General features: G+C 39.6%; 1 protein-coding gene across 1 annotated transcript in view; it reads right to left on the reverse strand.

Annotated features, from left to right (window-relative positions):
- LOC135219233 (exportin-6-like) overlaps nucleotides 1-14,671 on the reverse strand; it is a 263,732-nt gene that overhangs the window by 40,888 nt on the left and 208,173 nt on the right. The window contains exons 20-22 of the mRNA XM_064255826.1: nucleotides 12,369-12,546; nucleotides 11,880-11,969; nucleotides 7,737-7,877 (exon numbers count right to left, since the gene is read on the reverse strand). Coding sequence (XP_064111896.1) covers nucleotides 7,737-7,877; nucleotides 11,880-11,969; nucleotides 12,369-12,546 — 409 coding nt within the window. The remainder of the gene's footprint in view (nucleotides 1-7,736; nucleotides 7,878-11,879; nucleotides 11,970-12,368; nucleotides 12,547-14,671) is intronic.

Genomic DNA, 14,671 nt, shown 5'->3' on the forward strand with positions numbered 1-14,671 from the left:
TCGAGCATAACAGATCCCCATCCCCTCGAGTATTTCACATCAAAGGAGAGTCCATGAAGTTCACCTAATCTCTATGCCAATGCCAGGGCAAGCAGGAACATTGTTTTGAAGGTCAGATCCCTGGCTGACGACTCTTGTGATATTCGTATGGTGCAGCTGGACTCCTCAGAAAGAGAGCCACGTCACATGCAGGGGGCCTGAGGTCCCTGGGTAGGCAAGACCTTTCGAAGCTTCTCATCAAAAGCGAGATCTCCAAAGAGGAGGAGATATCCACCCCTTTCAGCAGAAGGACTAAACCGAGGGCAGCTCAATAGCCCTTCACTACTGAAACGGAGAGAAGCTTTTTTCAGCGAAGGAAGACGAGGCAATCCATAACCCATTGAAGAGTCCCTCCGACCAGAGAGATACCCCGTCTATGACCAGCATACTGGAGCAGAGGACTACTGTCTGTGGTATCCAGACATGTTACTGCACAGTGCAAAAAAGCCTCTTACTTGCAAGAGATGGTGGATAACCTCTAGCTGTGAAGATACAAGGACTGCACTGGCTGATGGTACTGCTTTATATGAGGGTGAAACACGTTGTGTCAAGGAGGAATCTCTCTCAGTGCTTCAAAGAGCAGAGCTAGAAGGTCGGGATAATGGGAGCCACCAGAATCATCCTGAGACTTAGGGTGATCAACATTCTGCTGATCACCTTGCGAATCAGACCAAACGGAGGGACGGTGTAAAATTCGAGGTTGGAATGTATCCTCCACAGCAGCCCATGGGTCCAGCACAACAGAACAGATCTGAAGTTTTCTGTTCTGCCAGATGGTGAACAGCTATCTCTCTCTCTCTCTCTCTCTCTCTCTCTCTCTCTCTCTCTCTCTCTCTCTACTCTCTCTCTCTCTTGCTACTTCCCTCCTTCACTTCTCTCTCCTCTCTCTCTCAGTCTCTCCTCTCTCCCCCCCTCTCTCTCTCGTCTCCTCTCTCTCTCCCCCTAGACCAGTGACCAAACGGCGCCGTAATCCAGCAATGGCACAATAGGTAAAATTATAACTATGCATAGTACTATTGAATTTACTGTACTGTACAGTACATTATAGTATTATAAATACTGTAAAGTGAAAAAAAGCCTAGCTATAATCCTTTGGATGTCTAGAGTATGTAAAGATATAATAAGGTTTTATACAGTGTACGGGTAGCTGTAGTGTTCAAGTTACGATCATTTGTCTTACGATAATCCAATTTTATGAGAGACCAAATTACAAAGCCTAACTTCATCCCATCTTCTAGTTACATAAGTTCAAAAACAGCAAAAGAGAATGATGAAAGTATGATTTTAATGTTATACTCGTTGCGTAAACGTGTACAGCCATGAACAACCAAACGAGAAACAATTTTTTTTTTTAGTACAACCCAATTGAATAAAAACATCCGTTTGGTTCGTATGTCAATCATCATACTATAGCACACTATTACCGTAGTTATAAATAAATGAGGTTATGTAGAATAGGACCGGGATATCTTAATGTAATAACTTTATTTGCTAGAGATCAAAGATCAATATAGATCAAAGACAATAGGGAAATATACTGTTAAATTTAAACTTAGTTATAGTTGAAGCTGAGAAAACTGTTCAAGCTGCTAATGACCATTATCGTGCATCGGCAACAAGGATAAAACTCCAGTAAACGTATGCCATCAAACACAACCATAGATAAAATTGAGATAAAATAATTTTAATCAAAACTACTGCGCTTGAAAGAACACATTTTACTGTTGGTTTTAAGCTGATAAGAAATAAATAACGTAAAGTTCATATTACGATGATATAAAGGAAAACTGCGAACAGAATCATGTATTGTTTTACTCAATGTACATGTTGCCAACGTAATCTGTTAATGAGAAAAAAATTAGTTCACAATCACGAGACATATTCAATAATATTTCCTCATAAAAATAACCTTGTCTCATATAAGTCAAGTATCTAGATATTTGTTTATGCTAACTAAAAGCAAGAAAATTCACTCAGAATTACTTTAAATATGGCGAAACAAACTCGTATTTGCCATCAGCAGGTGATTTCCAAACCAAACCATTGGCCGCTAAGCAGAATACTGGCTTAGATTTACGGTAGTATTTTATAATACATTAATATGAGAATACATACAATATTATTGGATACAGTGAAGTAATGTATAACTTTTTAAAAGATTTATGGAAAAGATGCATATTTACTTTTTCTTCTGTGCTTATCTTAATTTTCATCCCTATTTTTTGCTTGCGAGTTTTGTCTTTTTAAAATCAATTTATACAACAACTGTAAATATAATTTGTATAAAAACGTGGTTCAATGATATAAATTAAAATATTATTATTCAGGCACGACTGAACAACCTATTGTCTTCATCATGTGAAGGGCTGTTACAAATACTTTGAAAGGATATGTGTACTGCCACTGTATTATATTTATCTACTCAGGTCTCGGCTCCATGTTGCTGCCACGTTGCCCAATGGCTTGACAGTAACCCCCCCCCCCCCAAAGTGGTAGCAGCTGGAGGGGAATGCTGCCCCTAGCTTCCTCCCTTCTTCTTCTTTCTCTTTTCCCCTTTACCTGACAGAAGAGAGCCCTGAAAGAGCCATGACTGGATGCAGGCAGAGGAAGCAGGTGGCTGGGTTTTCCAGCAGGTAACCCTTGAAGTCTGGGACTTCTTAGGGACCGAGGAAGAGCTAGCCTGACCGGGTTCCCTTTGAAGTCTGGGACTTTAGGGGATGAGGCAGGGCTAGCCTGACCAAAACGTCAGGCCACAGAGACACGCGAAAACCCAGAGGTCTTGGTCACTGCTTGGTGAACAAGGTGGTTATTGTTTGTTTGTATGGTGTTTTTACGTTGCATGGAACCAGTGGTTATTCAGCAACAGGGCCAACGGCTTTACATGACTTCCGAACCACGTTGAGAGTGAACTTCTATCACCAGAAATACACATCTCTCACTCCTCAGTGGAATGGCCGAGAATCGAACCCGTGACCACCGAGGTGAGAAGCATACACCAAACCAACCACGCCACTGAGGCGCCAAGGTGGTTATTAACCTTGACACGGTGCTTGAACGCCACAGTATCTACCAACCCTCTAAGGAAGAGAGAGGAGAAACCCAACAACGGTCCATTTCATAAAGTCAATGCCAACTTGGGACCAACCAACCTAGTGAGAGATCAGGGCCAACCTGCTTGGCTGGCAAGGAGCTCTCTGGGAGCATGTAATACACTTCTCATGTTGCAAAGGAGGAAGTATATTGTCCAAGCGGTTTGACTGAAGGGAATTCTCTTGCCAACAAACAAGATAATTCACTTAGTCAAAGACCTCCTCGACAAGTGCGGACCACGATAGCCCCATCAAAACCTTAGGATTCTAGGCGCAACGGACGATCCACAGACGAGGTCGTGGTCCCTTTCCTGAGATCATTGTGCTGATGAATCGGCACATTGATTTCCAAAAACATCCTCTGTATCTCATGGGTGTCCGCATCCTGGGGAAGAGAACCCTAGAGTCCTTTCAGGGTGTAGTCCTCCTAATCTACTCTCCCTACAGGAGGGAGAACCTTGTCAGACCCCTGTGATGATCCTTCCTGCACCATACAGGTGTATGACCATGCTGGGCCAAGAACCGAGCCAGGAATGTGTGCCTGTGTGGTAAGATTCTGAGGAAAACAATCACCAGTGTTCCTCCTGTGTGACTCATGCCTCCAGGTAAAACCCCAAGAAGTTGAAAGGACAGGTGAGGAGGATCGAGCATTCTCACCTGTCCTACTAGTAGAACCAACAGGAGGGGTAAGCCGTATGGGGTCACCAACCAGCACTGATGAGGGCGATATGAGTCTAGGAGAAAGGTTTTGCCTCAGCAATGTGCTATTCCGAGGAGAGTGGAGAGGTTCCTGCAAGCCGAGCCCTCGACTCAGTTGAGCTGGACCAATCGTTAGAATGCGATGGGGGCTGGGCAGAGTTGAGCAAGCAGGTAACTGGTGAGAACTGGCACTCTCCTCATGATGTGCCCCAGTCTTCTTCAAGGCCGAAGCCTCTACCAAAGAAGTTAGATCAGGGAACCTCCTCTTTGTTTCTCCAGGTGTTCGATTGGAGACCAAGACACTGGATCAAGCACCTGGCCGAGTACTGGTGGAAGCACTGGCAAGGAGAGTCAACTTTCTCTTGCTCTGTGCCCTCATCAGTACGGAGATAAGTCTTTCAGACACCGGTTCAGGATGTTCAAGGCTCTGTAGAGACTCGAACACTCAAGAGTGTCTCAGTTAGACCAGGCACCTGACACTGCACCAGTCTTTGAAGCTGACTTCTTAGAGCTGGTGACAGGTGTGTGGACCGAAGTCTGTGCCCTTGGTTTCCGAAATGCTAGACCCTGTCGAGACTCACAAATTAGTTCCCGAGAGAGCCCTCTGCTTCCCCTATGAAGGGAGGAAGCCCCTTAGAAGTCTCGTGACAAGACTTCTTAGGGGAGGGGAGGAGAAGCAACCTTCTTCCTTGAACAAGAAGTCTTGGAAGAGGGGGAGGAGGCAGCAGACAACGATGACAACAAACCCTTCCAGAATCTCTTCTTTGACTTCCTCTTCGTCACCTTCTTCAGGACGGTGGTCAGGTCCTCCATCCAGGCAGAAGCAGCTGCAACAGCAGGAACAGAATGAGACCACTACTACAGGGATAGCGGCAGCAGTGGAGACACCTGTAGGAGCAGAAGGCACAGCAACTGTAGGTGGAGACGCGAAAAAGCATGGTGGTGGAACCGCAACTCAAGGGCCTGACAGATGTAAGGCTGTGCCCATCATCGCTAAGGGAGTGTTAGCCATCAGGTGGTGACAGAATACCATAGTTGGTGCCTTTGCAAAAGCCAAGGTAGTAATGGTGTCGGTAGTCAGGGTCTCCACTATTTGTATTACCACAGTTTAGCAAGGTTAGCCAAAACAACTAGTAAGGCAGGAGTGCCCACAAGTTCTAGTGGGTGCCAAGTTGCCAACAGGTCCGACAGTTGCTCCTCCACCCCACTTGATGAATCAAGAGTCAGGCTAATGGAGAGTCTCTCTCCAAGGGAGGATCAACCCTCTTTGCACGACCGGAGGCGGAAGCAAGAAGGGAAGCTTGCTGGGAGAAACTAAATAAAAAGGATCGGATACGAAGGGAATCGTCAGGGGGCGTATAAACTCAGACAATGCCTTAGCAGGGCGTATAAACTCAGACAATGCCTTAGCGTCCTTCCTACGATACTGTTTCCTCCCTGCAAACTTCACCCACTACACAGGCAACCAGAAACACCACTCGTCACAAGGGAGTTCAGGATCACTATCACGTCCCCTGTAGGAGGTGCAGAGGGCATGAGGGTCAACTTCAACACAGAAGCAAAAGTTATGTACACCCTTTCCCGCCAACCCCAGGAGACACACGCTGGGAAGTAGCGGTATTATGTGCAGGCTTATTACATTTGTGGGCTTGCATACAACAGCAAAAAAAAAAATATTCCTGCACACAAAAACTGAAAAGGTCCCACCAGGAAAAAACTGCTAGCAACAGTTGGGCAGAGACCGAAGAGTACACACGTCCGCATCAGACGACAGCCAAAAGCAAATTGGAATGTTTAAGTTCGGGTGAGATGGGACTCCTGCCAACCGAACAGTAGTTAAACTACCTAAAAACCTTGTTTAAATGTCTAGTGGCCATTTTCAAGCTTTTGCTGAACATAATTTTTAATGTAAAGGATCGAGGGTTTGTATACCATGTAGGAACAAAGATTTTTTGGAGTGTGACCCTCTGAAAGATGTCACACAGCCAATAATAATTCCAAATAACTTCTGCCCTTACACTTCATTCAAGGGTACCGTCTATAAAATGCACCATTCTAAAAGTCAGCACAGCTTAAAAATATTATAATAATGCAGCTGATGTCACATCTTTTGGTACCATGAAGTCTGATCAGCTGAGGGATTATTATACTATGACATTTTTTAACTTTAACTATTTATAGAGGATCTGCAACGCACTTCAAAGTTGGTATATTTTTTTTAAAGCAGATAATTGTTGCCCCTCTCAGTGAGTGAAAGAAAAATTTTATTCTTGCATTATGTATTGTAAAATGTGTAGTACTATTAATGTTTTGTTAAATGACATTTTATATGGATACAAAAAAATAGTTATAACAGACCTGTAGCATATGAAGCTTTAAAAAATTATTGGAATATAATGTTATCTTATCGACTGCTGTGGACTTCATTTTGAACAAAACAAACCTAAATACAACCAAGAAATGGAATCATAAAACTGGCATACAAAATAATGACTTTTTTTTGTTTTAATGCTAACTTCTAAGGTCTCACAATATATAAATTATTCAAATACAGTACAAATGCTAAACTAGTTTCTGATTTCCTCTCCTTATTCTCCTGTTCTTGCAGAGGCTAACTCTACCTACTTTTTGCTTCCACATATTTCTTTACAGAACCATTCTAATATGGAGGAACTTCTGTTCTTCCAATTCAGAGTTTCAATAATGAAGTTCCTATAAACCAGAAACTTTGTAATTCCTCTAAAACCAACAATTTGGTTGTGTAACTCATGCTTTTCAAAGGTTATCTTGCAGATCTGGCTAACCCTCTGCAGTTTTGAGGCACCTTTCAGATGTTACTGTAATTTCTTTGAGTAACTTCAAGTTGCTCCTGCAAAGTAATTTTCCTGTGATAGAAGCAATCTCTGCACCCATCACTTTACACACTTTACACCCATACTTAACCAAAATGGAAAATGTCAAGTGTTTTACGTACTATATTAGTTATTAAGTTGTACACAGGTACAAAGAATGTGCAAACAGCTCCATCAGTTTCTTACTGTCAATCCACTTCCTTCTCTGTACAGTCTTTAAGCTTGGACATTCACATAAAGTGTTCATATGTTAGCGCTAACATAACCATACTCAGCATACAGGGGTTGAGTTATGGACAATATTAACAAAAAATTATAACCTATTAGCATAGTTTTGCCTTTTCTACATTTTGAGATGGGTTACATGGATTATTTATAAAAGACCCAGTGGTAAAACAAATGTGACTAATACACGGATAAGACAAAATTTACTTAATGTTGGAATTTACAGATGGGGAAAAATAATTCACACCAATAACTAGTATATCTGATTCATCTCTAAACTCCTGAATTCCTTAACTATTGTGATGTTCAGGATCCTTTCAAAATGGGGATTCTTCATCAATCATTTACATGAAGGCCACCAAGGTGGGGAAGCAAGATACTTTTACCTAGCGTAGGATGAATCATATAAAATTAAAGGGAGAAAGATTTATAAAACTGGACTCAACACAAAGGAGTTTTTGAAATAAAGGAAAAACATGAACAAATTATACAATTCTTGACATAACCTTGGAAAAACAAACAAATAAACACTCACTAAATGCATAATCTATGGAAGGCCGATCTAGCATGGTAAATACTATGGAAGCCAGTTACAAGGCAGTTCAGTCAAAGGAATGTTTCTAAATAGTAAAGAGACCTAAAAGTCAGTTTTGGGCTCTTCAAAAATATTCACATATTTTGAAGATGAAAAACTTCTTCATAAGCATGTTTTCACATAAAAAAAAAGTCAATATGTCGTAAACTATTTAAGCAAATAACCAAAAATTCCCAATCTACGCCTTAAGGGACTACTACCTAATTTGAAAGCAGAAAATACAGCTTAAAAACTTACTGTGTCAGTCTTAAAATTATCCTTTAGTGTAGTTCTTTGGTCATCATCAAGGCCATCCATATTTTGAAGAAAATGTAAAACAAATGCGGCAAAAAATGTAGTGAAGTCCACAGAGGCCATGTTGTATACAGTGATTGTTATCTGAAAAGATTTATAATACAATTAAAAACACTTACAATTACTTTTGTAACAAATATACGCTGCTATTGTCTTTGTGGCCTCGTAACATTGGGATCAGATTGCAATCCATTAGGGAATAAGGACTCAGGATCTAGGGTATGAAGAGTCTAGTGGTAATGAACTTACAGATTTGAAAGAAGGGTCTGGCCACATGAAAAACATTGGATTATCATGGGGGTAGTAGGCATGCTGAGCAGAAGTTGCCCCTAACTCAGTCCCGACCCAGCTCCCGTCAAGCAATGCTTTTTCCTACTAAGTCCCGATTGATTGGTGGCATCATTTGCTGTAACTATCTAGCATTTACTAAGATTCACATTAAAGTTAAGTTGTTAAACCCTGCCAATTCTCAATGGTGGCCTCCAAAAGCAAAAATAAAATACATTTTTACTCATTCTTCACGCAATGGAGATCTGAAGAAAGAATCCCAGTAAATTGAAGCTGCAGGTTATAGCCAAGGCTGAATAAAATGAATAATGGAGCAGGCTTAAGTGATGTCTGGAACTAGCAAAATCACACTTAATACTTATACAATCAAGTACTACTACATATATCACTGGCCTGCGTTTCAAAACTTTTTTTTTTTTTTTTTTTTACAAAGGTCAAGGGTTTTCCAACTGATTGATGACCCTTTTTGCAGCTGAATTGAAAAAATACAGTTAATTTTTCTGGGTCAGGTCTCGTTTCTAAGATATAACCTATTTTGATTCCAGCATATTTTTCCAAAATTTTGCAATTATCCAAGCATTTATGGGCTTTGTTTTTGCAAAACCAGGTCGTGTGTAACCTTTAATAGTAATTATTGTTATTTCTCTTTTCAGGTCAAGATATGTATAAAAAGGGATTGGAAGCTTAAAAACCATCCTAATAGGTTCTGTTACATGTGGATAAGTAGTTTTTCCAGACCGTCAAGCAAAAATCACAAATATTGTGAAGAAGGCATATCAAGCTTACTTTGGAGTCAAACTAGGGGACTAGGATAAGCCATTCGCTCCCCATATCTGCTGCAAAACATGTGTAGAGAACTTACAGGATTGGTGAAACAAGAAAGGAAGAGTATGCCATTTGGTGTTCCAATGGTGTGGAGGGAAGGGAAAGATCACATTACCAACTGCTACTTTTGCATGACAAATCTAAAAGGCATCAATCACAAGAACAAGCACTATGATATTCCTTCTGCCATACAGCCATTCCCCCACGGCCCTGATCTTCCTGTTCCTGAGCCAAATGTCACCATGGAATCTAGTTCTGATTCCTAATCTAGTGACATGACTGATACAGCTGAGTGTGGTGCATACAGGCCAGAATAGGACAACCAACCAATGCCTTTGACCCAAGCCGAACTCGATGAACTGACACGAGACCTGAACCTTTCAAAGGAGTCTGCCCAGCTACTGGGTTCTTGTCTTTGAGTGAAATGTCTCACTGGCACCAGGAACAACCTTCTATTGGTATCGGGACTGCGAGAGAGAATTTAGAAAATTCTTCACATTTGATGAAGCATCTTCACTGGTCTACTGTAACAATATTGCTGACATGATTGAATTACTTGGTCTGAAGTATGATGCTATTGAACGGAGACTTTTCATTGACTCATATAACAGAAGTCTCAAGACAATTTTTCTGCATAACGAAAATAGTTTTCATCGATCCCTGATGGGCACTCAGTTGAAATGAAAGAATCCCACAAAAGCATGGAACGTCTGTTGTCTGCTCTGAACTACTAGGAAAATAAATAGTTGATCTGTGTAGATCTTCAAGTTGTTGGACTCATCCTAGGACTTCAAGGTGGTTGCACAAAGTATCCATGCTTTCTGTGCTTATGGGATAGCCATGCTGATGACCAGCATTATGTCAGACAAGAGTGGCCATCAAGACTAGGATTAAAACCTGGGTCACACAAAGTTCTGTCCCACCCTCTGGTTGAACCAAGCAAGATATTGCTTAAACCCCTCCACATCAAACTCAATCTCATGAAGAACTTTGTAAAAGGCATTGGACAGGGAAGGTAGAGGATTTGCTTTCCTCCATCAAAAGTTTCAAGAAAAAAGCATGGAGAAACTTAAGGCACGTATACTTGATGGTCCTCAAATCAAGGATGCTAGCTTTGATGATGCCCTGAATCCTGCTGAACTCTCTGCCTGTTTGTCCCTAAGTCAGTCATTGCAAAATTCCTTGGCAACCACAGAAGTTCCCAGTATCAGAAGGTGGTTGATGAGTTAATGGAGAATTTCTGCCAACTTGGTGCACACATGTTTGTGAAAATGCACTTCCTCCAGTCTCATCTGTACTATTTTCCCAAGAATTGTGGAGACTTCAGTGAAGAACAGGGCGAGTGCTTTCACCAAGATATCAGTGCTATGGAGGAACACTATCAAGGCCGATGGAATGTCAACTTTCTGGCTGACTACTGCTGGTGCCTGAAGAGGGATGTGGAGTCTTCTCAGCACAAACAGAAGTCCCTGAAGAGACCATTCACCCATGAGTAGCTTCCTTAGTTCATTTTACTCTTCTTGCTATCTATTCAAAATATTTTGTAAGCCTTCTGTTAATAAATCAGTCCAATATTTTCAATATTGTGTTTTCACCTACAAATAGATCGGAATTTAGGATATTTTTAATGTGCTAATATTTCATTAACTTGATCTGATTGCGTAAAATGAGCATGATTTTTAGATTCAACACAAAAAACTGGCCCAAAATCAGGTATTATATGTTAGTGTTTGAAAAGAGCGCAGGCCAGTGCATTGTGCACGTTTTACACCCAACTTTGTTAATTTGCATGAAAAAGTATCTATGAATACAGCAAATATCAATAGTACTCAATCAGCTAAGATTTTGAGAATTAACTAATATCAACTGCAAATGGTGTACAATGACAATGTTTATATTCTGCAATAGCTTTAACTTTTGCTAATAATAACTTTTCTCCAAAAATCACTTAAGTCTGCAGAGCTTTTCAGTTTTTAGAAGTACAGTTAGAGATTGTACACCTGGAACAAACTGAGAGTGTGCTCATCCTAACTTTTACTTATGGTAATTACTATAATTACAGTTTTTGTTACAGTATCAATAGTTAGAGTTGTTATTGATTCACTTGAATTACCTACGGTTTTTACCATTATTTCAGATGTTTTGTATTAATACTTTCTACGGAGTACTTGCATTTGTTTCTCATTTATGGAAATTGTTTTTGTTGACATAATGAAATGACCTCCACGCCAAAACAAATACATACATCTGTGAAGGATTTGTTCTTACTCATACAGCCACTGTAAGTCGAGAGCTCTCAAGAAACCCTGCAATTATCATTTAGCTTTCTGGGTATTTCTGCAGATTGAACTTCTTCCATAAATTGTGATTTAGGCTAAGAGTCATGGTTTTGTGGAGAGGAAAAAATTTTAATTTTTACATAAATACATAGATTTTTTCTGTACAAGTACACCAGTCACAAAATGTATTCCCTCCTCCTAATTATGCTTATCTCAAAACCTCATTCCCAGATGATGTGAAAGAATGAGGCAGGTGACTGATTGAGTTCCAGGTGGCACATATACTAAGGATGGGGGGGAAGAGAACTGCTCTTTGTTGTTTGATCGACAAAAGACTGCAATGAGTTTGCATATTTTAAGGTAATGAATGCAGACTGTACAAAAGTATTGGTGGTCCTTTAAACAAAAACATCAGTTTTGGTTCAAATCAAAGAAGTTCCTAGTCTTACATATGAAATTGATACAACTGAAAAATACAGAATATATTCAAAACATAACGTGCCACAATGCTTACTGCACTGAAAACTTAAAACTCTTATATCTCCCTTATGAAAAATTATTTCACAAGGCAGATATTGTTTCCAAATTTCAAGAGATATTTTCTATATTAGTAGTGAATGGATACTTCTACACCAAAATTGTTAAAATTCTTACATACTTTTTAAACATTTTTTAGATAAATAGAAATACATACCTCTTCTTGTAGTAAATCTTGTGAGCGATGTACAAGAACCTGAAGCAGGACCGTAATAAAGTGCCCCAACATTGAGTTACGAAATACTGCCTGTAACATTAAAACAAAATACATAAACTTACTAAATAAAATGGTAACATAAAATTCTTTATAATTTAAATAATTAATGAAAGCATGTTTCCTTGACAATGATAGATGTATTACAATTATGAAAACAGATTTGAATTGAAAATTACTTCAATATTGACAAATCATCTCTATAAAACAGTCTGCACTTTCTTCATTTTTTCCAATGTAACAATTCAATTTTATTACTGTTGTCCTGTGTGTAACATCTAAATATTGCTGTATCTGCATTATAAGAGAGGTGTTTCCAGTTCAACTTACCATCACTGCATCACCAAAACCATTTTCCTATAGCCCAGAACTCTTCTTCTTGCAATGCATACATTTTGGTAACTGTGGTATGTTAATTTAAAATAAACTCACCTTATGATACAACTTGTATTTTGAGTTCAGACTTTCCATAGCTTCAAGGTTTTGCTTGAATATCGTAATGTCAGGCTGCATGAAGGACTGACCAAAAGCTTGCATTATCTGTATAAACTGGGCCTCATTTTCTATGGAATCCCAACTGCCTGCCCCCAATGATATATGAACAGATGGTCTAGAAAAGTAGTAAAAGTAAAAAAATTAATAAAAAATAAAACTTTATCCAAGTTGCAATACAATAGAAATGTATATCAGACAATGCAACCAAGTTAAGGAAAGTAGTAATTTGAACTGCACTATGTGGTCTGCTCAGTGTAACAATATAAAACCGATTCCATTAAAAATAATAATGATTAACAAAAAAGAATTTAAAGTCTATCACCCTACCAAGCAAATAGGCTGCTGTTCTAATCCAGATAGGCCCAACTCTGCAAGATCACCTCCACTTGAGATGGGCCTACCTATTCCAGATCAACTTATAAGTGCTGTTCTTAGGTTTCCCAAAGACAAATACTGTCATGCATATCTGCAAATGACTGCAGTCCATAATTTTTTATACAGTAGTACCTCAGGACACAAAATTAATGTTACGAAGCAGCCTTTGTAACCTAATTCGTTCCAAGCCCTACAAAACCCCCACAGTAAATTTTATAATAAAAGCTAAATTGACCAATAAACAATGAAATACAATAATTTGGACCATTCAATACCTAACATAACCTATACTGTACCTGTAAATAAAGTGTACAGTGGACCCCCCGTATTTGTGTATTCACGTTCTCTGGATTCGCGGACTCATACATTGGCGGATTTCTCTCGGGAACATTTCCCCACATTATTCGCGGAAAATTAGTGTATTCGCGGTATGTTTCTATGAGCAATATCTACAAATTCCTGGTTTTTTCTTATATTTCATCATAAAATGCACTTTTTGTGATAAAACTATTAAAAGAACAAGGTATAATAATTTTTAGTGGGTTTTTCTTGAGTTTAAACAACAAAATTGGAGGTTTTAAGCATTTTTATAGGTGTTCCAACTATTTGCGGGATCTAACTATTCACGGGTGTGTGTGTGTGTGTGTGTGTGTGTGTGTGTGTGTGTGTGTGTGTGTGTGTGTGTGTGTGTGTGTGTGGTATGCATCCCCGCGAATACGGGGGGACCACTGTATTAGTGTACATGGTACAAAAAATACTGTACATACATATGTAGTAAAATGTGGAACCTTATCTTGCGAGTAAGGTGATCTCCGAAAGTGGCGACAGAAGAGGAGGACAAATGGCAGAAAACATCAACACTTAACTTTAAGAAACACATTAAAAAATGGCAGAAAACATTAACACTAAACTTTATGAAACACATTAACAAATGACAGAAAACACTAACACTTAACTTTACAAAAAAAACTTAAAATTAAATTTTTTTTTGTCATTTTCATTTTTTTTTTTTTTTTTTTTTACTTTTTATACATTTCGATATTTACAAAATTTCAATTTCTTCGCCACTTTCAACTTTCTGTTTTTTCGTATCACTTGGATCTTCCTGTTTGCTTACTACTACTAAAGGCCTCTAAAAAATAACTATCCAAGGATGATTGCTTCTGCCTACTTTACACAATGTTTCTGAAAGCCAGAGAGGGACCAATACCCCTTACATCATGCACTCTAGCCTGCACAGCCATGGCGGCAGAATCATCATGAGTCTAGTATGCCTGTCTGATGGCCTCCTGTATCCAAAAAGAGATAGCATTCTTTGACACCTCTTTCTTTGTATGCCCTGTGCTAACAAAAAGTCTGCAGCAGCCTGGCCTAATTTTCCATGTCCTTTTAAGATACCAGCTCAGGGCCCAGACAGGACACAATAAAAGTTCTTGAGCATCACCACCCACAAAGTGATGGAATGGAAAAGGAAGTGCACCTATCATCATGCACAGAGGGATTTTGGGTCTTGGCCACGAATTCCAGGACAAATTTGAAGGACATCGACCACCAAACCCTGGTGTACTTCACAACATAGCTCAGACCGTGGAGCTCTCCCACTATCTTCAATGATGCCAAGGCCAAGAGGAAAACCGTCTTGAGCATCAAGTTCCTGTCAGGATGAGGAGATGTCGATACCTCTAAGGCGTAACACTAAACTCAAGGCCGCTCTGTAGCCTCTAATGGCAGAAACTGAAAAACTTTTCTCATCTCTGAGGAAGGTTAAAAAGTCTGCTATGCACTGAATAGAGGTTGTGAGTGGAGAAAAACCCTCGTATGACACCAATCGTAGTAGATCGCCATTTGCCTTGGTAAACTGCAGA

This window comes from Macrobrachium nipponense, chromosome 1 (assembly GCF_015104395.2).
Source record: "Macrobrachium nipponense isolate FS-2020 chromosome 1, ASM1510439v2, whole genome shotgun sequence".
Lineage (NCBI taxonomy): Eukaryota > Metazoa > Arthropoda > Malacostraca > Decapoda > Palaemonidae > Macrobrachium > Macrobrachium nipponense.